The sequence below is a fragment of the Micromys minutus genome, assembly GCF_963924665.1.
Source record: "Micromys minutus genome assembly, chromosome: 1".
Taxonomy (NCBI): Eukaryota; Metazoa; Chordata; class Mammalia; order Rodentia; family Muridae; genus Micromys; species Micromys minutus.
The window spans coordinates 98570241-98593385 of NC_137969.1; the positions used below are offsets into that span (position 1 = coordinate 98570241).

At 47.3% G+C, this 23145-nt stretch overlaps 1 protein-coding gene across 4 annotated transcripts in view; it reads left to right on the forward strand.

The window, feature by feature from the left end:
- The first annotated feature begins 13891 nt into the window (after positions 1-13891).
- The window catches only part of MACROH2A1 (macroH2A.1 histone), a 62795-nt gene continuing 53541 nt past the window's right edge, over positions 13892-23145 (forward strand). For all 4 annotated transcript variants that reach the window (XM_080932640.1, XM_080932642.1, XM_080932641.1 and 1 more), the window contains exons 1-2: positions 13892-14057; positions 20392-20596. In XM_080932640.1, the coding sequence (XP_080788766.1) occupies positions 20425-20596 (172 nt within the window). In that variant the 5' untranslated portion in view covers positions 13892-14057; positions 20392-20424. The remainder of the gene's footprint in view (positions 14058-20391; positions 20597-23145) is intronic.

Genomic DNA, 23145 nt, shown 5'->3' on the forward strand with positions numbered 1-23145 from the left:
TCATAGAGGAAAGTCTAGGTGGCCTGGGCTTAGCAGTGGTTCTAGAAACAACACCAGAGGCACAACCTATAGAAGAAATCATTTACAAGATAGACATCATTCATTTATTTACTGGAGGCTTATTAGGTGGCTCAGAGGCTAAGAGCCCTAGAAGATCTAAGTTTGATTCCCAGCACCCTCGTGGTGGCTCACAACCATCTGTAACTTTACTTCCAGGAGATCCGATGCTTGCAAAACACTCATGCACATAACATTTTAAACTCTGGAAAAGATAAAAAAGGCTACCTTCTGCCTTAATTCAGTGGACAACATTCTGGAAAAGTGAACCTTTCAAAGCCATTTATTTGTTTGCTTGCTTGCTTTGTTTGGTTTTCTTTAAATCACCAGTTGCCAATTATTGGTGACTGGGAGTGGGAGGGGTAGATAGGCAGAGACCAAGACTTTTAGGTAGTAAAACCACTTGCATGAAGCCACAGTGGAAGTCACACACCATCCACTAGACCTTTGTGAAACATGGAAATAATAGGTAACACCTGTACAGAGTAGACTAGTGTCAACCATGGTCTTTGTGTGACCATGACATGTTAGAATGAATGGCTTGCCACTTGTAACTCACGATGGCTTTGGGGAGGGGTGTTGATAATGGGAGAGGCTGTAATAGTAACAACACCAGAGCATGGGATACAAGAATACAAAGTGTTAAAGCACCAGCAACAAAATTTGCAAAAATTGATACAGAATAAACACAAAACAGCCTGTATTCTTTTTATTTAATGATTATTTAAGGAAGTATGGAACTAAAAAAAGATGGTGTAATAGAGAAAGGAAACAAATGAGAGAAGGGGGAGTAGGGAAAGCAGTTTTGAGGTAGGAGAAAAAAACGTGAAAGAGGTTAGAAAACACAAATGTAGAAAGAACTTAGAAGCCAGGCAGTGGTGGAAACCAAGCAGTGGTGAAGCTCACCTTTAATCCCAGAACTCAGGAAGCAGATGTAGGTCTTTGAGAGTTCCAGCCTGGTCTACAGAGCTAGTTCCCGGACAGCCATGGCCACACAGAGTAACTGTGACTCTAAAACAAAGAAAAAAGAAATTAAAAATAATTTCCTAACGAGAAAGATACCAAACAAGCCCAGGGGCTAAGGAGATGGCTGGGTCAGCAAACTGCTTGCAGCAGAAGTGTGAAGACCTAGAGTCAAATTTCAACCCCGTGTAAAAGCCTGGAGGGGCAGTGGTTTGAGCAGAGCACTAGGCATTTGTAAGGATAGGCAGGGCTTTGGAGATTGCTGGTGAGCCAATCTAGCTGAATCAGTGAGCTCCTGGTTCAGTGGGAGACCCTGTCTTTAAAATCATGGCAGAGTCTGGCATCACCTAGAAGGCTAAGCTGACCAACACTGCTGCCATCCTGGACCAGAGTTAATGCTGTGAGTCAGTCCACCCCAACATCTACCCTATGTCAGCTGCTCGAGCCGGTGGAGGAGACGGTCCTGCCAAAGCAGATGTCATTACTGAATGGTGTCCTAGTTCCATAGTATGGAGCAGTTGTGCCTGCAGCCCGCACTGGTTGGCCCAGAAAACCTCAGGATAGCAGAGGGCAGGGAGGTCTGTGGTAGCCTTGAGCGTTCTCTAAAACTTGCCCCAGATGCTCTGCCCAGCTGCAGCATCATCCTGACTCTGAGATATCCCAGACCAGATTTGGTGATGCTCCAGTATTTATGGTGTGTCGGAAACTAGAAACTTTGAAGGAGACCAACAACATATTGCAATAAATATTTGCATGAAAAGTTAATTGCGAACAACAAAAAAAAAAATACACTGTGTGACACACACCAGTTTCCAGTGCCACTAAAAGGAATGACTATGTGACACAGAGGTGGGAAAGACAGATGGTCGAGACAGTGCTAGAGCAATGGAGAGAGGATGAATTAGAGACTTAACGTCAAAGACGTGTGTGAGAGAAGGCTATTGCTTGGTGTGCAGCAGCCTGGAGCTTGCGCAGACTCAGTCCTGGAACGTGCTGCCCCCCCCCCCCCATGAGATCGCTCTGGCTCTGAACAAAGACAGGATGCCCAAGATGAAGAACAGTTCATTTTCTGGATTGGACCCTCTCAAAGGCCTCTATGGTTCCTGCTACCCCTGAGACCATATTGGTACCCATGGTCCGTGCTGCTGCTGCCCCTGGAGTATTGAGCTGCCACTGGAGGCCATGCTGATGTCTGTGGTCCATGCTACCGATGAAGACCAGGTAAACATCCAAAGTCTCTCCTACTACAGGAGGCTGTGTTAGCGTCTGTGGTCTGGGTTACCTCTGGGGTCCATGTCAATGTGGGTGGCTCATGTAGCCATCTGAGGCCATGTAGATGTCCAAGGGTCATAGAAGGCTTCTGTGACTACTTCTAGTGACCCACCTGCGCCTTGCCCTACAAAGTAACAACCGAGACCGGAAGCCATCGAAAGGAACTGTTAAAAGTTGTGATGGGGATTCTGAAGGGTAGCTCTCCACAACTGATGGCTTCTGGCAGGGGTGAGGGTGGCCAAGGACTTGGTTTTCTTTAAGGGGCTGGCCACTGGGACTTTGGCCATGCATCAGTGAGTACATGGGCAATACAATGTGTGTGTGTGTGTGTGTGTTTCTTTTTCTTTCTCCGTTGGAGGGGGTTTCACATGAGTGAGAGGGTCAGAGTGAGGAGGACAGGGAAATAAAGATAATTGGGAACATTATGTGAAATTCCCAATTAATCAATAAATATTATGTTGGGGAAAAAAATCAAGGCAGAGACTGACCAGAGAAGACAGCTTGCACTGACCTCTGGCCTGCACACACACACACACACACACACACACACACACACACACACACACACACACGGGCATGCGAATGTGCATGCAAACACAAATTAGGGAGGTGTAAGGTGGGACTAAAAGCTCAAGGCGTCAAATTTTTTTTTTAAAAAAGGTAAATTTAAAATACGAGTAAAAGTACAATAGAATAAAAGGAGGAGAGGGCCGCGGGAGGGAACAAATCAAAAGGCCCAGCAAGATGGCTCAGCTGCACACGCCTGAAAACTGGAGTTCCATCCCCAGGACCCATGTGAAAGCAGAAGAGAACGGGCTCCACCATGCTGTCTCCTGACCGCCGATGTGCGCTGCCGCATCTGTGCCTGCTTGCCCACAATAGTAAAAAACAAAAAAACAAAACAAAACAAAACAAAAACAAAATAAAAAACAGTAAGAGTGTGTGGAAGGAGAGTTAGGGAAGAGCAAGGCTTAGAAGAGAGAAAAGAGAATGAAGCTTTTTTTTTTTTTTTTTTTTAAAGAAAGCTTAGAGACTGAGTGCTGTGTAGCTGCTGATGGAGAGACCTGCTGGGTTCCTGCCTTTCTTCACCCGGTGACTTCCCTTCTTTGTGCACCAGGGGCCTCTGCTGGTCACACTAAGCTTTGCAGTCTGTGGACCTGGGTTGGCTCCCCGTCCAGAGACTCCATGCCTTGTGAGCATTTGTCTGCCCCTCCCCCTCTCCACAGCCTTCTCTAACTGCTGTCTCTCATTTTGGGGATGCGGCAGGCTCCCCAACTTGAGGTATGTTCTCTGTTCTTGTGCCCTCAGGATATCTCAGTTTGAAACGGTAGATTCACTTTCAGGCTGGTTTATGACCACCACGCTCTGAGTCAGATGGAATAAAAAATTGGGACTTTCTCAGTAGTAGCTCACCAGAGGAACCAGTCTCGCTGAAACCTGAACTTGTATTTGAAGGTTGTGAGGCTGTGGGCACGTCCTCAGACCAGGATGGCTAGTCTCTTTTACCCCAGGCATCTGGCTCACCTTCTGGATGAGCCTTCCACTTACTTCTCTCCCAAACGTGGAAGCCTGGAGCTGCAGCAGGACTCTGCCAGGCTTACTTTTTTGTATGTTACTTACAGGAATCTGGGTGGGGTGCTACTTAGAGAAGCAAAAATGGCTCCCAGGTAGCTGAATCACCAAACCCCATCCCCTGCCATAGGTGAGTTTATGAAAGCTGGACACCTGAATCTCACAGTACAACTTATAGGCAGCTCAACAGGTTTGAGAACATTTTTTCCCACCAGTTCAGCTTGCTTCAGAGTGTCTGTCAGCAGGCCTTACTGCTTATATATGCTTGGGGTAGGAGTGACCTAGTATATCTGGTTTGTTTCAGGGACTTCCTGAAACCTTCTCATTGTTTGCTTGATGAGTGGAAGAGCTTCCCTGCAAGATAGTAATGTTTCGCTTTCCTTTAGAACATTCTGTGTCTTACTGAACTTATGTGTAAGGTTTTACCTACGAGAAAATTGATACCCAGCACCTAATGACTAATACCTGTCATGTCCAAACAATTTTATGTTTTGGGAAAATATACAAAGTTCAAGTTCATGTTAGAAGATAGATTTTTTAAATTTACTTTTAAAATTCAGTTTACATCCCTGTCACAACCTTCCTTCCCTCCTGTCTTCTTAGTCCTCCTACAATCCCTCCCACCATTGTCCCCTCCCCTTCTCCTAAGAGAAGGGGAGCCCCTCTTGGGTACTACACTACTCTAGGACATCTGGTCCCAGCAGGATTAGGCATATCCTCTCCCACTGAAGCCCAATCAGGCAGTTCAGGTTGGGGGAAGGGGATTCAATGGAAGGGAACAGAGACTGAAACAGCCCCTGCTCCACTTGGTGGGGGACCCACATGAAGCCCAAGCTGTACATTTGCCTCAGTTGTGTAAGGGGTGTAGGTCCAGCTCCTACATGCTCCCTGATTGGTGTCCCAGGCTCTGTGAGCCCCATGTTCCCAGGTTAATTGACTCTGGGTCTTGTGGTGTCCTTTGACCCCTTCTGCTTGCTCATTTTTATCCCCCCCCCCCCCCACTCTTCCACAAGACTCCCAGAGCTCTGCCTGATGCTTGGCTATGGGTCTCCGAATTTGTTTCTACCAGCTGCTGGATGAAGCCTCTCAGGAGACAGTTATGCTAGGCTCCTGTCTGCAAGCACAGCAAAGTTTCATTAATAGTGTCAGGGGCTGGCTCTCTTATATGGAGTGGGACTCTAGTTAAGCCAATTCTTGGTTGGCTGTTCCCTCCGTCTCTGTACCTTCTTTATCCCTGCTCATCTTGTAGGCAAGACAGATTTTGGGTTGAAGATTTTGTGGATGGATTGATGTCTTCCTCCCTCCTCTAGAAGTCCAGCTTGGCTACAGGAAGTGGCCACTTCAGTCTCCACACCCCTTTAGTAGGAATCTCAGCTAGAATTATGCCCATAGACTCCCCTATCCTCTCCTGGGACTCCATCTAGTCACCAAAGATTACCCCCACACACTGATTTCCATTCTCACCCCCAGACCTCTTTCACCCCTTCACCCCAAATCTGATTGCCATCCCTGTTCCCCTGGAAGATAAAAGCTTTAAAGTTTCTAAATTTGCAAGATGACAAACTCAAGCTTCTGTATCCCACAATGAACAGCAACAAAGGTTGTTGGGTTTTGCTTTTGTTGTAGTTGCTGTTTGCTTGATGAACAAACCTCATGAAAGGACCCATCCCTCCCCCAACGCTCTATGTACCTAAGTAGAGTCTAAGTACATCTGCTCTGAAGCAGAATCTAAACTGCTTTCAGCCTAGCTCTAACCTCAGGGGCAAACCTCTACTTCAATCTAGAAAGGTCTTTTTTTTTAATTTATTTATTTTATATAAGTACACTGTAGCTGTCTTCAGACACACCAGAAGAAGGCATCAGATCCCATTACAGATGGTTGTGAGCCACCATGTGGTTGCTGGAAATTGAACTCAGGACTTTTGGAAGAGCAGTCAGTGCTCTTAACCAATGAGCCATCTCTCCAGCCCTAGAAAGGTCTTTAAGCAACAAAAAGATGTTAATACAGTGCCTCCTCCATCCCAGAGACACCCCAGGAGGCCCCCCCTTCTTTGTTATTCTTCATTAAGGGTAAACTTTCACCCTCTCTCCCGGAAACTGGGCATTCATTGTTTAACAAAAAGGAGTGGAATCTTACAAAACCCGGGAAGGTGTCAGATGTAGAGGGAAAGACCGGTGAAGGTAAAGGCTCCCCTGGATGGAATGGGACGACTGCTTGTTAGGAGGAGGGGAAGAACAGACAGGGTAAAGGAGAACAAGCCCCTCTCCTGGCGGCCCCACTCACGTTCCCTGAGCACATCTTTCTGGTATCCTGGAGACCCACTCCTTGCCTTCCATACAGGAGCCCAAGAGAAACGAATTGTTTACTCCACAGGTGCAGGGCAGCAGAGCATAGTCTCAAAGATCTGTTTCCTGCACACCTGAGCCCTGGGGATAGAAGCACTGGGAATTTCCAAAGCAGAGTCACAAGGCCAGAGATGCCACTTCTGGACAACATCTAGCCCAGGAGATCAAATGGCTGAGAGAGAAGTCAGGTGTTAGGCTAGTAGTTGGGTTAAGCATTCTGGTGTTCTCAGCACTTCCTGAACCCTTAAAGTGGTCAAACTTTTGTGGAAATGAGGCAGACTAGGAGGAGAGAGGGAGGTGCAACAGTAATGACCTGTTAAGTAAACCTGTTAAGTTCTATCCCCCTTGTCATCCCCTGTGTAGTCTGTGTCCCCACCCCCCCAACCCCCAACTTAAGGATGTGCACGTTCTGGTTTCCGAAGACTCAGAGCATTTCTCACACTGGCACCAAGACATGGCTTTACTTCTCACTGTTGAACTTTGAACAAATCAGCAAAAGTATGGTGTGAGCACACACCTGCAGAGCCATCTACTGAACAAATACAAGTCACTATTTGTCCTGGTCCTCACAAGGGGGCGAGCCAGTCTTGACGCGCTCTTGATGTCACAGTAAAAAGTATTACATTTCATCTTGACTAAAAAAATATTCTATGTGACTAATTGGGAAACATGCATGGGGTGCTTTTGCTTGGATGCTCAACCCAAGGACTAACCCTTCCATCGTCACTCCAACCTTTTCTGAGGAACGCATGTCAAATTGGAGCACTGATGGACAGTGGACTTTACAGTGCTTTCTTGGGACATACGCCCTCGTGCCTTTGTGAGCCTCATCCTTGGGGCAGTGTGGGAGGAATTGTACTTTATGATGGTGCTGTCATAAAGACAAATGAATTGCTATCATGTGCTAAGTTGTTTGCTTCAATTTAAAAAGGACCCACCCTTCATTTGCTTCTGACTTTAAAAGAAATCACGACATTTCACGGGCCCTTAAGGACCAACAGGCCTCAGCATTATTCTTCTGGAAAACTGATTATCCAGGCTTAGCTCTGGGATAAATTCCCCAAGAGGAAGAGTTAATTGGCCGTAACAATGTATCTGTCTTTTTACCAATGCAGTTTGTTTTTGTTTTGAGATTACAAACCTCTAGCTACTCTAGCTAGCTTGAAACTTGCTGTGTAGACCAGGATGCCCTGAAACTAACAGGGATCTACCTGCTTCTGCCTCCTGAGTGAATTTTTTTTGGATGATGTTGTCCATGAAGCAAAGATACTTAAACCCTACAAAGGTCATACTGCCTGTTGATGTGGTGAACAGTTTTGAAACAGAAAAGAATGAGCCAGTTATTTCAAGGACAGCCTAATGTGATGTTGCTTTTTTCAATACCACAGCGGAGCTTTCAAGCAAAAGATATAAATTTGAAACATTTGTTTGCTACTATGAATCTGACAACTTCCCATTACTGGGGAAAAAAAAGAAACAAAACAATGCCTGGGGCTAACTTTTGTCAGCTGGGCAAGAAGAGTCTCCTGGGAAGAAGGAAATCTCAACTGAGGAATTGCCTCAGTCAGTTGGATTGTGAACATGCCTCTGGAGCTTTTTTTTTTTTTTTTTTTTTTTCTAACTGCTAAATGATGGAGCGCCATGTTGGGCGAGGTGATCCTGGGGTAAAAAAGGTTACAAATTTGAGCCTATGAGTCTGCTTCAATTCCTGCCCTGATTTCCATCAGTGATGGGCAGTAACATAGAAGTTGTCATGATCTGAATATTGAATATGCTTGCCCCAGGGAGTGGCACTATTAGAAGGTATGGCTTTGTTGGAGTAGGTGTGTCACTGTGGGTGTGGGTTTTAAGACCCTAATCCTAGTTGCCTGGAAGCCAGTATTCTGCTAGCAGTCTTCAGATGAAGATAAAGAACTCTCAGTTCCTTCTGCACCATGTCTGGCAATCAAACCTGGGTCCTTCAGAAGAGCAGCAAGTACTCCTAACCACTGAGCCATCTCAAGCTCTAAAAAAATAATCGTTTTTTAAACATTATTACAATGTTGAATCTGAAACCAGTGAGTCAACTTCCCCTGTCAGGTATATTACAGTCCATTGGTCCTGAAGGACCCAGGTTTGATTGCCAGCACCCACATTAGACAGCTCTTGGCTGCCTGTAACTCCAGGTCGAGGAACTCTAGTATCCTCTTCTGGCCTCCATGAGTACCATGGATATAGTGCATACACATAAATAAATCTTCAGAATATTATTGAATTTAAATGTAGAATTAAAGAGTATCTACAGTTAGCTTAAAAAAAAAAAACCCTTAAAATCTTCTATCCCAAATATACACCTGCACAAAGCTGATTTCTCTTCATCAAAACTGCCTATGGTAAATTATTTAATACAGAAGACATGAGAATCTACCTTTATTAAACCAGGTGTCCAAGAGGAGTTTAAAATCACAACATAATGTCACTTTCCTTGCTAACGTTTTGGTTAATAGAATTATTTTTATAATAGGATATTATTGTGTTCTGGATATGTTAGTTGATACGTTTCATAACGAGGCAGCACAATGCAGCAGGAGGAGTGCCTTAGTAGGCACATGCTGAAGCATCTCTCCAAGGTACCAGCCACAGTCTAGTATAAAATGAAGGTCTACTATAAAATGAAGTTTATTTGGGACATGAGAAATGAGTAGAGAAGGGAGTAGAGGCAGAGAAAGAAAGAGGACAGAGAAGGACAGGAAGAGAGAGGAGAAAGAAGAGAAAAGGCTGGCCAGCAACCTTGGAGAAAGATGAGGGGAAAGCGAGGACAGGGAGAGAGGAAGAGAAGAAGGGAAAGAGGAAGGGAGGGAGGCCAAACAGTTCTTTTATAGCAAGCCAGATCTGAACCTGACCTCTGCTTTGTAACTGTTGGAAGGAGCCTGGAGGAAATGATAACACTAACATTATTCAGTGAACACTTAATTGAATATTTTTCTAAGTTTTAGTTTCTAATTTGGGGGGGTGCAAGGGCTTGAATATGGGGCCATGCACCTGTTAAGTGAGGTTTCTATCACTAAGTTACGTCTTTAGACGCACTAGAGAAAAAAATATCCTTATAATAAGAACTCTTCTAGGTTGTTAGTAATTTTTAAGAGTGTCAAGTGGTTCTGAATCCAAATAGTTTGAGAGTTGTGGGTACCAGGAAAACTCCCTGGTAAGATGCCCACGAAGGACCATTAAGTTTAAAAGCAGGTGCTGAGCACTGGCATGGAAGTCATACACTTTTAATAGAAAGCAGATTTAGGAAGCCTGCATAACTCAGCAAAGGGCTCCTTACTCAAAGAGAAGCATTTTTTCCTACAGAGTGCTTGTGGTGACTTTTTCTTTTTCCTTTTTACCCTGTGAGCATTTTTATTCTTCTAGTTTCCACGATGAGGACACATTGATCCTGTATCTGGGAAAAAAAGAATCATGGTCTTTAAAAGTTAAGAGGGGCAGCTGGAGTGTGTCCCTAAGCCAGCCTGGGAAGAGTGCAGGTCACAAGGATCAGAGCCAGTGGTGAAGGCAGAGATGGAAGGGAGGTTTGTTGTAGTAACTAACACAAGAGCATGACTGTATTCTTACAGTGGCCTGTGTGGACCCAGGGCTGAAGATGGTACAAGGGGACTGCAGTTTCTAGCTTTACCTGCCCAGGGACTCAGAGGTCAGCCTGTGGCTTCTCTTAAACTCCTTCCTTCTGCACCTTGAGCACTGTGTCTTGGAATCCAAAGCATTTTCATCTCTCCAGTTTAAGAAGCATTCGGATTAGTAAAGTATATCCTTAAGAGGAATGATTAGCAAGGAATGCCATGAATCTGGGTGGCACCATACCATCAGCTGGGACTAAAAAGGGGGAGGAGAAAGCCAGTAAGAGCACATATTCTCTCACGTGATGCGAGGGCTGCCATCATGCATGCTTGTCATGATGCTCTGGAATTGTGAGTCAGGATAAATCTTTCCTCTTTGATTTGATTTTTTCCAGTTATTTAGTGCTAATAATAATACTATGTTGATGATGATGATGTATGATGATGATGATGACGACCAAGATGGAAAAGTGGTATATGAAAAATGTTATGTGGTATAGATGTCTTTACACCTGGACTGTGGGAGGAGTTTATATAGAGAGAATTTGAACATGTGGTGCTAGACAAGTCCTAGAATTTTAGAACCAGAATTTGAATCTTTTAAAGTTTTATTTTATTCATACGAGTGCTTTGACTGCATGTATGTCTGTGCACCACATGTATGCCTGGTGCCTGAGCCTCCATGTGGGTGCTGGGAATTGAACCCAGGTCCTTAGAAAGAACAGCAAGTGCTCCAAACCACTGAACCAACTGTCCAGCCTTGTAAGCAGAATTTTATAGATGGTTCTGGTAGGAGCACAGAAGACAAGAATGGAAATTGAATGTGGACCGTACACACTGTGCTTGTGAGCTTTCAGCTGAGAACAATGACTTCACAGGAAACTGAGCCCATGTTTATGACATTCTGTCTGTATCCCTAGACGTATAGGACTGAGTTTAAGCAATTAATCTGATGGAGGTGCACTCAAGGCAGTGCTGAAGTGTGGCATGGTTGTCACTTGATGCTTTAAGCCTGGTTTACAGTGGTCAGTTGGAGAAAATAACAAGAAAGATTTGAGAAATTTGCAGCTTGGTCAGAAAAGTCAGTGCAGAGGCTGATAAAGATGCTTCCTAGTAATGCAGAATAGAAGATTCATGGGGTCATAGATGTTTCTATCCAGTTACAAAAGAGAACTACATGGACTGTCAGACATGTGTGACAAGGGTCAGAGCTCCTGGGGCTTCTGTAGGTATCCCTGAGATGTCAATCACAGGGTAGAAAGATGAAGCCCAAGTAGGAATGGAGATCTCAGCACACCAGAGCTCCCAGGATACTGGAATGTTCCCCAAGGAAACACTAACATGACAAGTAGAACCAGCCTAAGAGAGAGAGGCCATGTGAACAGCAAGGTCACAAAAACAGACGTTTTTCTGAACTCATTTGACACCACCAAGTCCCTGGATTCTAGACATGGAGCCTGGAGAGTTTCAGTCTTGCCTTGTTTCATCTCTCCTTTCTATGTCCTTATTCCCCCAATGAGGAAGTGGAGTGTTGTGCTAAGCCATTGTATAAGTATGTAAGTTGCTTTTTAACTCTGTGGGGCAGTACTTCTGAACTTGCAGGTCATGACTCCCCACCCCCACCTCAGGGGGTTGTGATGGTTTGTAAATTCTTAGCCTGGGGAGTGTCACCATTAGGAGGTATGGCCTCATTGGATGGGGTGTGTCCTTGATGGACTGGATATGGCCTTGTTGGAGTGTGCATGGTTTTGTCAAAGCAGGCAAGGCCTTGCTGGAGTAGGTGAGTTGTGGGTGTGGGCTTTAAGACCTTCATCCTAGCTTCCTGAAAGTCACTCTACCCCTAGCAGCCTTCAGATGAAGAGGTAGAACTCTCAGCTCCTCCTGCAACATGCCAGCCTAGATGCTGACATGCTTCTGCCTTGACAATAATGGACTGAACCTGTAAGCCAGCCCCAGTTAATTTTTTTCTTTATAAGAGTTGCTTTGGTCATGGTGTCTGTTCACAGCAGTAAAACCCTAAGTCAGGGGTCAAATGACCTTTTCACAGGGTTTGCATATCCTCCATCTTGAATATCAGATATTCACACTATGATTCATAACAGTAGACAAATTACAGTTATGAAGTAACAATGAAACTAATTTTCTGTTTTGGGGTCACCCAACATGAGGAACTGTATTAAAGGGTTGCAATGGTAGGAAGGTTGGGGGGAACAACTGCTATAGTGGCTCACAGTTAAAAATGACTTTGCTTTAAGTGTCAAGATTTTAGACTTGAACTCTTGAACAACGTTAGAAATACTAAGACCACTGAAACTCTTGAGATGACCCTGAACCTTTAGGACTCATGGGCAGGTATTATGGCTCAAAAATGAAATGCCCACCTTTACCCCAAGTTCACTGAAGGCATGGACTTTAGCTGGTTATAGTACTTTAGAAGGTCTTGGAAACTTTGGGATATAAGTCCTAGTGGGAGGAGTTAGATTACAGAGGGTTCCTCACTGGCATGTATATTGTCCTGGCTCCCTTCTAGCTTCCTGTTTGCCATGAGGTGAGTAGCCTCTGTCACACACTCTGGCACTTGGATGGTCTGTTTTTCTGATATGTCCTAATCATTGGAGCCATGGACTATGGGGCTAAAATCATTCCTTCTTTAAATTGTTTCTTTAATTTATTAGTGACAGGAAGCCTGGCTGTATCCCCTCCACTTTCTGGACTCCGTTTTCATACTCCAGCTCATAATAGTTTTGTACATGCTTCTGTCTCAGCGTTTTATGCTTGGAATATTCCTTCTCTTCAGTAACCCCATGGCTTACTTGCTCCCTCCCTCTACTTCTCCAGGTCATTCCGTAATTGTTTCTTTCTTACTGAAACTATCTTTTTTTTAAAGGCCAGATTAACTTATTCTATTCTCCGTGTTTGAGTGTTTCGCCTGCATGTGCGTATGTGCACCACTTGGTGCTGGGTACTCATGGACGATAGAAGAGATCATTGGATTCCCCCACCCCCACAGGAATGCTGGGAACAGAATCCTGGTCCTCCGCAAGAGCATGAAGTGCTGTTGAATAGTGGGCCATCTCTCCAGCCTCAAGACTGCCTCTTAAACACACCCCTACTTACCTTTCCTATTATTTCTTCCTACCCAACTTCCTCCCAAAATTTATACCCTGCAACGTATGGTTTCTTTGTCTCTTGCCTTTCTTTTCTCACCATTAGCTCCAGGAGAGCAGGGAGTTTTGCCGGTTCTGTTTACCATTTCATAACTACACTCAAATGTATGCATGGTGCGCAGAATGTTCTAGGTATTTACTTAAAATAATGATTGCGTGGGCGACGGGCTTTAGACGGTGCTTTTTGTGTCTTTAAGATGCGCAAGGGCTGGAGAGAGTGTAGCCTGCATCTGGAGGAGCGTCTTTAATTCTGTGAATGGGCTTAGCTGCCCTTTCTCTGACACCCACCCTCCACCTTAATGTGTAATAAAAGTATCACTACTTAAATCAGTAAATCTCCACTTGGAGCCAGTAGTCAACAAACGTTTTCTTGGTGGAGGATTCCACGAGCAAAGCAAGACCAGACTTGAGGCCAGTTCTGAAGAACCCCACCGGTCCAGGGTGTTGAGATGCAGCAGGTGATCTTGGGGCACACAGCTGCTTGAATAATGCTCGTATTTAAAGGCAGGGGCCGGCTTGAGGCGGGGGATTTGTGCTGAATGGGGAGAAAAAGATCACTGGTAACAGCAATTGTCCTACCCTCCCTCTTTGTGGACGACGCTACTGGTGATGAGGCCAAAGCAAGACACACAGTAGGAGCTCACTGCAGACGCTTGCTGAGCCGCACTCCGGACAAGCATCTTCCAGAGGCCCGGCCCCTGCAGCTCCCGAGCGCAGACAGATGCCCGGTGGGGTGTGGGGTGCAGAGTGCAGGCGGCAAGGCCCGGGGTGCAACCGTGGCTGTCAATGTTGGCGTCCGCGGCCCGGCGCAGGCTGGGGTCAAGGCCGGGGCGCCGGCGCGGGGAGGGGTGGCCGGACGCGCGAGGCCGGGAAGGGATGTGACGAGCGGCGCGCTGTGCATTGTGGGAATCCCGGGGCCGCCGCGAGTGGTTCCAGTTCACTGGTTCCAGCGGAGCCGGGCGGAGGGCGCGAGCGCGGGACGCGCGGGCGGGAAGCGAGGAGGCGTGGGCGGGCAGGCAGGAGTGCGGAGCGGACCGGCGCAAGAGGCCGACCGGGCTCGGGCCCCTCACCGTGCAGCCGCCCGGTAAGTGCTGCGCGGGCCTCGGAACCGCAGGCTGCCGGTCCGCACCGTCCGGGCCCCGCGCGCCCTACTGCCGCCGCGCGCGGGGCGCTGCCTGACGCCCGGGAAGCTCAGGCGGTTACCCTCGGGCCTCGGGCTGTCCCGGGTCCGCCAAGGCCCTGCCGGGGCAGCGCGGGGGTCCGGGTGGTTTTGTTCGGAAAGCAAACCCGGAAACCAACTTCTCTCGGAGACGCACCCCTGTTCCCTCCGGGGCGCTTTGTAGGAAAGGGGCTGATCGGGTCCCCCTCCCCGCCCCCTCTCCCACGATGGTAGAGCGAGGGATGGCGTGGATCCGAGGACACCGAGGCCCGGAGGCCGAGACTGGCCGGTCCGCCGGGGCCCGGAGTGGCTGTGCTCAGAGTTTACTTGCTCGTGCGCCGACGGTCCGCGCGTGCCCTCCCGGGCACAATAAAGTAGATGCGCGGACCACGGGCCGTGGTGAGGTCGGCTGGTGGGGCACCCGCCGCGAGGCCTGAGCAGGCGAGGCCTGGGGACCACTCGCTGATGGAATCCCAGGCCGGAGCGGGCTGGAGAGGAGCCATGGAAGCCCCGCTGCTCTCGCTCGCCTTTTGTTTGCTTTGTGCTGTGGAGGTGTTATTTTTAAGGTGACTCCGGAAGGCTGTAGGCTCCCCGCGCGCCGAGGGACAGCTGAAGAGAGAGTCTCTGGGGGTGGGGTGAGTAGAGATGGGATGCTGCTGGCGGTGTCACCTGACAACAGGTGTGCAAGATGCTGAGCCCCACTCCTACAGAGACCGCAGATAACTCATTGCTGCTTAGAAGAAGATTCCTTGAAAGTCTTAGAAGAAATGTAGGGGAAAGTGTTTTCTGGGTTTGAAAGAGAGTAACTTTAGAACGAGCAGTTGAGACAGACCTTGGCTCCAACAATTGCAATCATTATGAAGTCTTTGTAAGATTTTAACGATGCAATAAAACAGCTTAGAAGAATATAGACACTTCCCTCAAGTGCTGACTGACACCTCTGTGGTTTGAGGTTTTACTGTTAGAGGAAGTGTTTTGTTTGTATACTCTGCAGCGGGGAGTCCCAGTTTTGAACAGTTTGTGCTGGAGTGGAAGACTCGAGTTCAAACCCAACCAAACTTCCTGTTACCTGTAGGGTCACCGTTAGGTGTGCAGTCACTGCTACCTTTAGCTCTGGAATGGACACCTTGTACCGGCTGCTGGAGTTAATACAGCTTGTTCACAATTGACCAACTGAGCAAAAGCAACTCGGCTCGCACACACCCTCTGACTAGATCAACCTTTTTCAACCTGTGGGGTTTTTATTCCCCTTAAGGATAAGGAATCTCCTGAGACTTAAGACTTTCCCCTTTTCTCATTTTGCTATGAGCTAGGTCATCGTTTTCATTGGTTGGCTGTAAGTGTTGATCCCTATGTAAGGTGTGGGGGAAGAGGTGGGTGGTATTGTTCATAGCAGGTACTAATTTATAATGAGGTAGAGAGAGCTCACACTGTATACTGAGAACGGTGTGGAAATCCACGTGTGGTAATTTCCTCACTGGCTTACTTTCTACCATGTGGGCTAACTTTAGGGAGTGGTACAGTTCATTCTACCACTTCCTCAGTGAGGCTTGGAGCAGATGGTGCCCCAAGTCGATGAAAGATTTATTTAAAGAGAGACACTACTAGTCTGTGTGTGATGTTCAGTATTTGCAGTAGCCTTTGGTGCTTGGTGGGCTTTTCAGAACCTGTTTTTGGAGCATGATGGAATGGGAAGGGGTGGAGGTGACTTGGATCTTTACCTGTTAACTCCACCACCTTCGTTTTATAGGCTTAAGAGCAGTGGCTCCTGCCATAACTCCTTTAAGTGTGGCTAAGTGGATCAACTCTTCATTCCAAAGAGTCCTATAACTTGCTTGCTGAGAGCAACCCTGCCTGGTTGGTGTCTTTCAGTCACTAGTATGTCCCAAAAATCTGTTCTGGGTTAGGAAATAGTCATGAGCAAGAAATGCCCAGGCCCTGCCCTGGAGGGCTGACTGTAGGTCGGTAGAGGAGGGGCAGTTGTATTAGTGGGGTTGAGACCTATCTGGCTTGGAGATCAAGGGGGGAGTTTGCTGGGCAAAGGAGGACAGATGGGGGGTGCACGTGACCGAGGCTGGAGAAGCCACATGTGGCAATTGTAGAGGATAACCTATGAGGTAAATCTAGAGCCTCAGAACCTAGGGTCAGCCGAGGACAGGGGAAACTCCACGGAATCCCATCAGAACCACGGCTGATCCTAAGAGCAGCCAGCCAGGAATCCCCAAAGGGTTCTGAGCAAGAGAGGAGAGGAGGGCAGTGGTCAGATACTCAGCCTGACTGGGCTCCTGCTCTCTTAAGGTCACATTTTCTCCTAATGACTCTTAAGGAGCTGTCATAGCACAGTCTTTAGTGGGGAGAGGAGTTCAGCGGCAGTGTTGTTCCCTGCGTGCAGCAGAAAGCAGTGTAGTGCGCATGTCCACAGGCGAAGGTTCAGGACCCAGCTACAAGCTGGGACTGGCTCCCCCCCACCCCCAACCCCCAGGAATGACTCGGATCTCTTCTGTTTGCAGTCCCTCCTTTGGATGCAGACGGCTCACTCTGGTGTGTTTGATGGATGGAGAGGACTGTTCTCTGTTCTGAGCCAGTCACAGTGCAGTATGTCTTGTGTAGTGTAGCCACACGCCTCTTGGGACATAAGAGCAGTGCCAGTGTAGATTTTCCAGCAGGACAGGAGTAAATGGAGGCCGCAGACAGGATCGCCATCCTCCCCTGCAGAAGAGACTGCTCTGCCTTTGTGGTCAGAGCTGACAGGAAGGTGGCACTCTGTGGATACACACAGTTATTCTGCTGCAGGGAATGGAGCAGGTGGGCCTCACTGACAGTGTTTTGGACACTTATAGATGAGATTCCTCCACACATACAGGTTTTCTGATACAACCCCCTAGGAGTCCTAACCAATAACTTCATTCAGAATCAGTATGCATATCTTTGTAGCTTAGATAGTGAAGGCTTCAGAATCGATCATTCCTGTGGTTTGAGTGCCCCGACTGGTTACATGTAAAGTCTACAACCTTCAGGCAGTATGCATCCTAGGAGAGCTCTGAATGTAGCTTTATACTTGTAGCTTCAAGCTTCAGATTGTGCTGGTTAAAATGTTGGTCACCCCTAATAAAGGGATGCTCTAGCATCTGTGGGTCAGTGTCCAGGTGTTAAGAAGATAAACAGTTTCCTCTGGCTGGTAATACTCAGACAGTGCTGAGAAGAAAGGTAAACAGGACCATAGATGGTCATAGCCATGATCCTTTGTGTGACTTGTGTCTCAGCCATCAGGACCTTTTCTTCCTGGGAACTCCTAAGGTGGCACAATCTCCCTGACTTTTGATGGTCTCAGCATTCACAGCAACCTGACAGATGCGTCTTCACAAATGGGTGTTATGGAACAATCCCAGAGGAGGCGCCACACTGATACCACACTAGCCATGGCTAGAGTCCTTCACCATTGGACATGCAGCTCTGTTCTCTGCTGATGGGAACTCATTTATTGAAATGGCAACTAAACAGCTACAAAATAGCAAGCAAGGTTCCAGTGGTGAACAGAGTAAATTGGTTTGGGACCGGAGACAGCTAAGAAAACAGGTGTGATTGATACAATGTAGCAAGTGTCCAGCCCAGATATATACAAATCTGGACTGGTGAGCAGGCTGGAAAAGGGGGGTTGGAAAAGCATTTGAAGAGAACATAGAATTGAAAAGGATCAATGCGTATATCAATGCATGTATTGGAGCTGGCAGAGGGAAATTATTATATAAGGAATTATTATATAAGGATTGATTGATTGAGTGAGTGAGTGTGTGAGTGAGTGAGGGTCCCTGAAGCTATATCAGGAATAACTGAGTCAGTCAATCTGGAAAGGAACCTCTAGTTACTGGGACTAAGAAGATCATCAGAACTGACCTAGCCAGGATGTCAGTAGGGACAGAAAGCACAGCCATAGCAGATTCCATTATGTGGAGCTCCTTGATGGGCTTGTATCCGCTGTAGAAGACGGGGCACCACTAGGTGGGACAGTAGGTCTGGGAAGGGTGCATGAGTCTAGGGAGCTGTGGGGCTAAGGGTGGAGTGGGAGGGAGGTGATTTAGGAGTGGTGGGTCTGTGGCACATCCCTAAAGTACTCCCTTCCGGAGCACTCCTTACAGTACTCTCTTCAGGAGCACTCCCTTCAGGAGCACTCTCTACAGGGCTGCTTGTCTTGTCCAGTCCTCTGGCAGAGTCCTCACCAGCAGCTTTCTGGCTCCATCTGTGCTATGAGGACAAATTGTACCCTGTAGCCACACCTTGCTTGTCAAGCAGCTTGCAGTTGGAGAATGCCTTCTCTCATGTCCTGTTTCCCCAGCAAGGAGGTGCGTGCTGTTGTGCCCAGTGTACAGATGACGGAGCTTCAGAGTGAGATCATATGTCCTGGTACCATGAGGAGAGAGCTGAGGAAGGCTACTTTATAAAAGGGGTTGTGGGGGTAAAAGGTTAAGGGGCCTCCTTCCTGTTAGAATCCTGAGGTTGTGTAGAGCATCATATGACATGGTTCAGGGATTACATGCATGCGTGCGTGCGTGTGTGCATGGAGCTGTCAGTCTTAAAACTCTTCCTCCTTTAAAGCCACCACAGTTCAATCATGGAGATTCCATCTTTGACATTGCCTAATCCTAATCATCTACCAAAGGCACTGCCTGTAAATCCATTGCCAGATTAAGTTTCTGACCTCTGAATACCTGGATGGAAGGCTAGAGAAAGCATGGGACACCGAAACCATGATAACGCACAACACAGGGCTGTCACTCAGAGATCTAGAGTAGGTGAATCTTCAGGTCCTAGGCTGCTGACAGCGAAGGGGTGGCCAGCACGCAGTGGTAACTAGGTAACAGTCTCTTTGCCTTTAGAATGTCTGGGACCCTCAGTGCTCATATCCTTTTGGGTAACGGGTATGATGCCCTCCCGGATGGGGAACCCAGCAAGGACAGGTAGACTTCTCTGGCTAAGTATCTTGTCAGTGGTGCACTAACAAGAGGCTGAGTGCTTGCTTGGGAAGTCACCTCGTCCAGGATGAAGAACGGTCCTCCCCTCAGATCAGGCTGCGGCGTAGGACACAGGTTAGACTGTGCTTGCCGCTCAGACCATGGGTTCAGGGTTGGCTTTCAGACTGGTTTGTCATATGCCCATCACAACCCCTGGAGCAGATAGATGGCTTCAGTGCATTTCCCCAACTTCTCTAGTAATTACATGCAGGTGTGTGGTTAAATTCTGACTGATGGATCATGATCAGCAGTGGTGTGCCCATTTTCAGGCCTGGTCCCCCCCAATCTATGTTATCCTCCTTGAAGGTTCCCTTTCCATGGCCTTGACGATCAGGAGTCTTTTGTTACAGATTCTCTGGTCAGAGAAGGAAGCAGAAGGAAATGTCACTCCTTAAAGAGTGAACATGTATAGGACTTGCCGGGTCCTGGTATTCCTGACTTCTGGCTAATACTGCTGTCCACAGAGGCAGCCCAGACACACTTGCAGGTCTCCTGGGGAACAGCTGGTCTGTGCATCTGTCTTAAAAGGGTTGAGCTGTTCCTGACCACAAGCTGTTCCTTCTGGGAGGGGTGAGATACCAATGTGTGGCATCTGGCTCTTGCCTGTCACTTGTCCAGGTCCTAGTTTAAGAACACAGCTTCTTGGCTGTATGTCCCATTTTAGGTGGAGACCGTAGTTTTCCTCCCATTTTATTACAGATTTATTATTCCAGTCCCAAGTGCATAAAGATGAAATTATTAAAGATGTACAGAACATAACAAAAATCATTATTTTTTATGAAAAATAATTTATTGAATTATGTATCCATTAGATCAGTACCCAATACAAACTGGCAATAATGATTAAGTTGTTAAATTAATGATACAATAATCAAAATTATGCTAAGTCCAATAGTTTTTATGATTATTTAATATTAACATTGTAGGCTTAAATTTTTCGAAACCTACTTTATTATTTTTACACCATGAGACATAAAAGCAAGACACTTAGGAGCAGTCATTGTCAGTATAACATTTAAATGGAAGTGACCAATAAAATTGATGTCACAGGATAAAATGTGCGAAGCTGTCTATTTTCTTTGCAAGGATCAGACGGCTCCAGCCAAGCACAAAAATGATGCGGCAGGCTCAGTGGGCACAGCAGCTGCCTGCTGTTTTGTCGTCTGTCCCTGTGAAAAGACCATAGTATTCCCGGAAAAGGGGTAATGAGCTGTCTCCAGTGGCCCTGACTGTGTGTCCTGCCTTCACAGCGAGCTTGCTGATCTGTCTCTGGGGCCATCGTCATGTCGAGCCGTGGTGGGAAGAAGAAATCTACCAAGACCTCCCGGTCAGCCAAGGCCGGAGTCATCTTCCCCGTGGGACGGATGCTGCGGTACATCAAGAAAGGCCACCCTAAGTATAGGATCGGAGTGGGGGCGCCTGTGTACATGGCTGCTGTCCTGGAATACCTGACCGGTGAGTGTTCCCAAGCCAGCAGCCAGCACCGGGGGTTGGATGTGGTGGGTCTGTGAGCTTTCCAAGGACTAACAGGACCTTTCCCTACTTATAGAACCTCTGGAAGAGTCACAGAACAGTAATTGCTTTTACAATAGATCCACGAGCGGCTAACATTTTACCTCAGTTACTTGATAACAATACACACACACACACACACACACATACACACACACAGTTTTTGTGTACAGGTTCTTCTGTATTTTTGGCTGTCAGGTACCTCATTTTCAAATCTTCAGAGTTACCTTAGTAATGTCACCTATGACACTGGATTTCTTTTTTGCTTCAGGGTCCGTTTCAGTACCTTGGGTTGGTGTGTCCCTTGCCAGGCTTGCCTGGTCTGTGTCATCCTGCGTAGCTCTCCAGGTTCTAGATGTTTTCAAGTCTTCTGTAGTGCTGATGCTTTCGAGCCCATGTTGGCTCGACAGCGGTTGTGCTGACTGTTGTTTGGTCTGGGATGCTCTCACAATAGGAGACCTAGGCCTTGCTGAAGGCTCTGGGTAGGGTGGGGTGGTGTTGACTGTCCCTGTGCACCTGGTTCGGCTTGTCATGCCCCTTGTTCAGCTGCAGTAGCATCTGCACCTCCCCACTCCACCCCCCCTCCCCCGCATCTTTCACCCACTGTCTCTAGTCTCCCGGGACCATCCTGTGGAGAGACCATGGTGGTTATGCTGGACAAGGGTTGGGGGTTTGGGTTTTTATTTATTATCTGTTGTTTGTTTGGGACTCTGAAGAGCTGAGGACGACCTTGACACCTATAGCAGTTATGAAATAGGGATTTTTCTCATTTCTTTTATTCTATATTTTCCCAGGTCACTTTTTTTTCTGTTGATCAGATGTCCAACCCCCCCACCCCTCTCTCTCTGATCTTCCCTTCTTTCTGTGCTCTCAGTAGTGGCTCATGATGGCTTGACTGGGTGTGTCATTCATGCCATTGCTCACGCCAATGCTCACACTGAAGGAAAGCTGGTTCTTGTGTCGCCAGTCCACGACCTACCACTTTCCATACGTTTCCTTTTAAGCTCAGTGGGATTCCTTAGTTTTACCACAAGCTTTGCTTGTCCAGGTCTTGGATTCCGCCACTTCTCAGGGCAGTGGTCCTTCCCACAGATCTGATCTTATATTGTCCTCACTGTTGCAGATAAGCTGGGAAGGGACAGATACTGTTCCTCATTTTAGTGAGGAGAAAACCAGGCCTCAAAGCACAGAAGGACTGGCCTGGTCTGCACATGTCCTTTACGGGGCTCAGAAGGCCCCAGGTGTTGCTGTCCTTTGTAATGGCATTGGTTAACTGGGAGAGCTTCCTGGGTACCAGGAAGACGCTCCCCTGATTCTTGTGACTGTTTCTTCTCTAAGAGAAAGGGCAGATTTAGCAAGACAGGGCACCTCTTATAAACCGGCACAGCCAGTAGCAGGGTTGCTGGACTGCTTCCGGACTGCCCACACCTCTCACCACAGCAGCTCCCAGGTCTCCCTGAATCAGACACAGCTATGAGGGAGGTGACATTTTCATGATCATCAAGCCTAGAGAAGTAGTCATTTTGTTGGAGTCATGAAGTGTTTGCACACATTTGGGGACTTTTGACTTTCTCCTTGGGATGTATGCTTACCAGTGAGAACCGTATGCGCCAGGCATGCTTCTCCCTCTACAGATGAGGAAACAGGCCTAGAGTTGAGGTGGAGTACCCGGCATTCTAGTTTGCTTCTCTATTCCTGTGGTAAAACATCAAGTAAAACCAGCTTGATACAGGAAGGAGATTATCTCACAAGATTGTGATCCTCCAAGGGAAAGCACAGCAGGAATGGAGCAAGAATAGCAGTAGAGACATGGGTTAACACTGCGTGCAAGTTCTATTCCAGGTTTGTATTCAGCTATATAGCCCAGGCCCACCTGCATAGGAATGGCGCTGCCCACAGTGGGCTGAGCCTCATACATCAATTAGCAATCAAGAAAATGCCCACAGGCCAGTCTGTTGGTGTAGGTTCCTTAGTTGAGGCTCCGTCTTCCCAGGTGTATCAAGTTGATAAGCACCTCTCTGAACAGAGCCATGTGCACCGTGACACTGTTCTCAGAAGGTTCCAGTGCTCACTCAGTCTGTGGGGCCAGATTGTGATAGGTCTGGTACAGATGCCGGACCCAGAGAACTTTGCTCCAGAACAGGTACAGGTCAGTGACAGGCAGTGGGTGACACAGGACTGTGATGCAGAACAGGGACTGAGCCAGTGCCAACAAGTGTCTCCTGGAAGACATTGTTAAAACTTTTCTGCACGTCTGGTTCTCTGCCCTTCCTACAGGGAGATTGCTGTCTTAAACAATTGCAGCAGCCTTGGGGTGGATCTGGGGATACCCATTTGAAAGATGAACCAGCCTCTTCCTTACCTTTGAAAGGTCTGCTGGAGACACAAGAGGGACCCAAACTGTAGAGCCTTCTGGATCAGGAAGGATGTCCCTAGGCTCCCTGCTGTAGTAGTTAGTTTTCTTGTTTCTGAGACAAGAAACAGGCAAAATG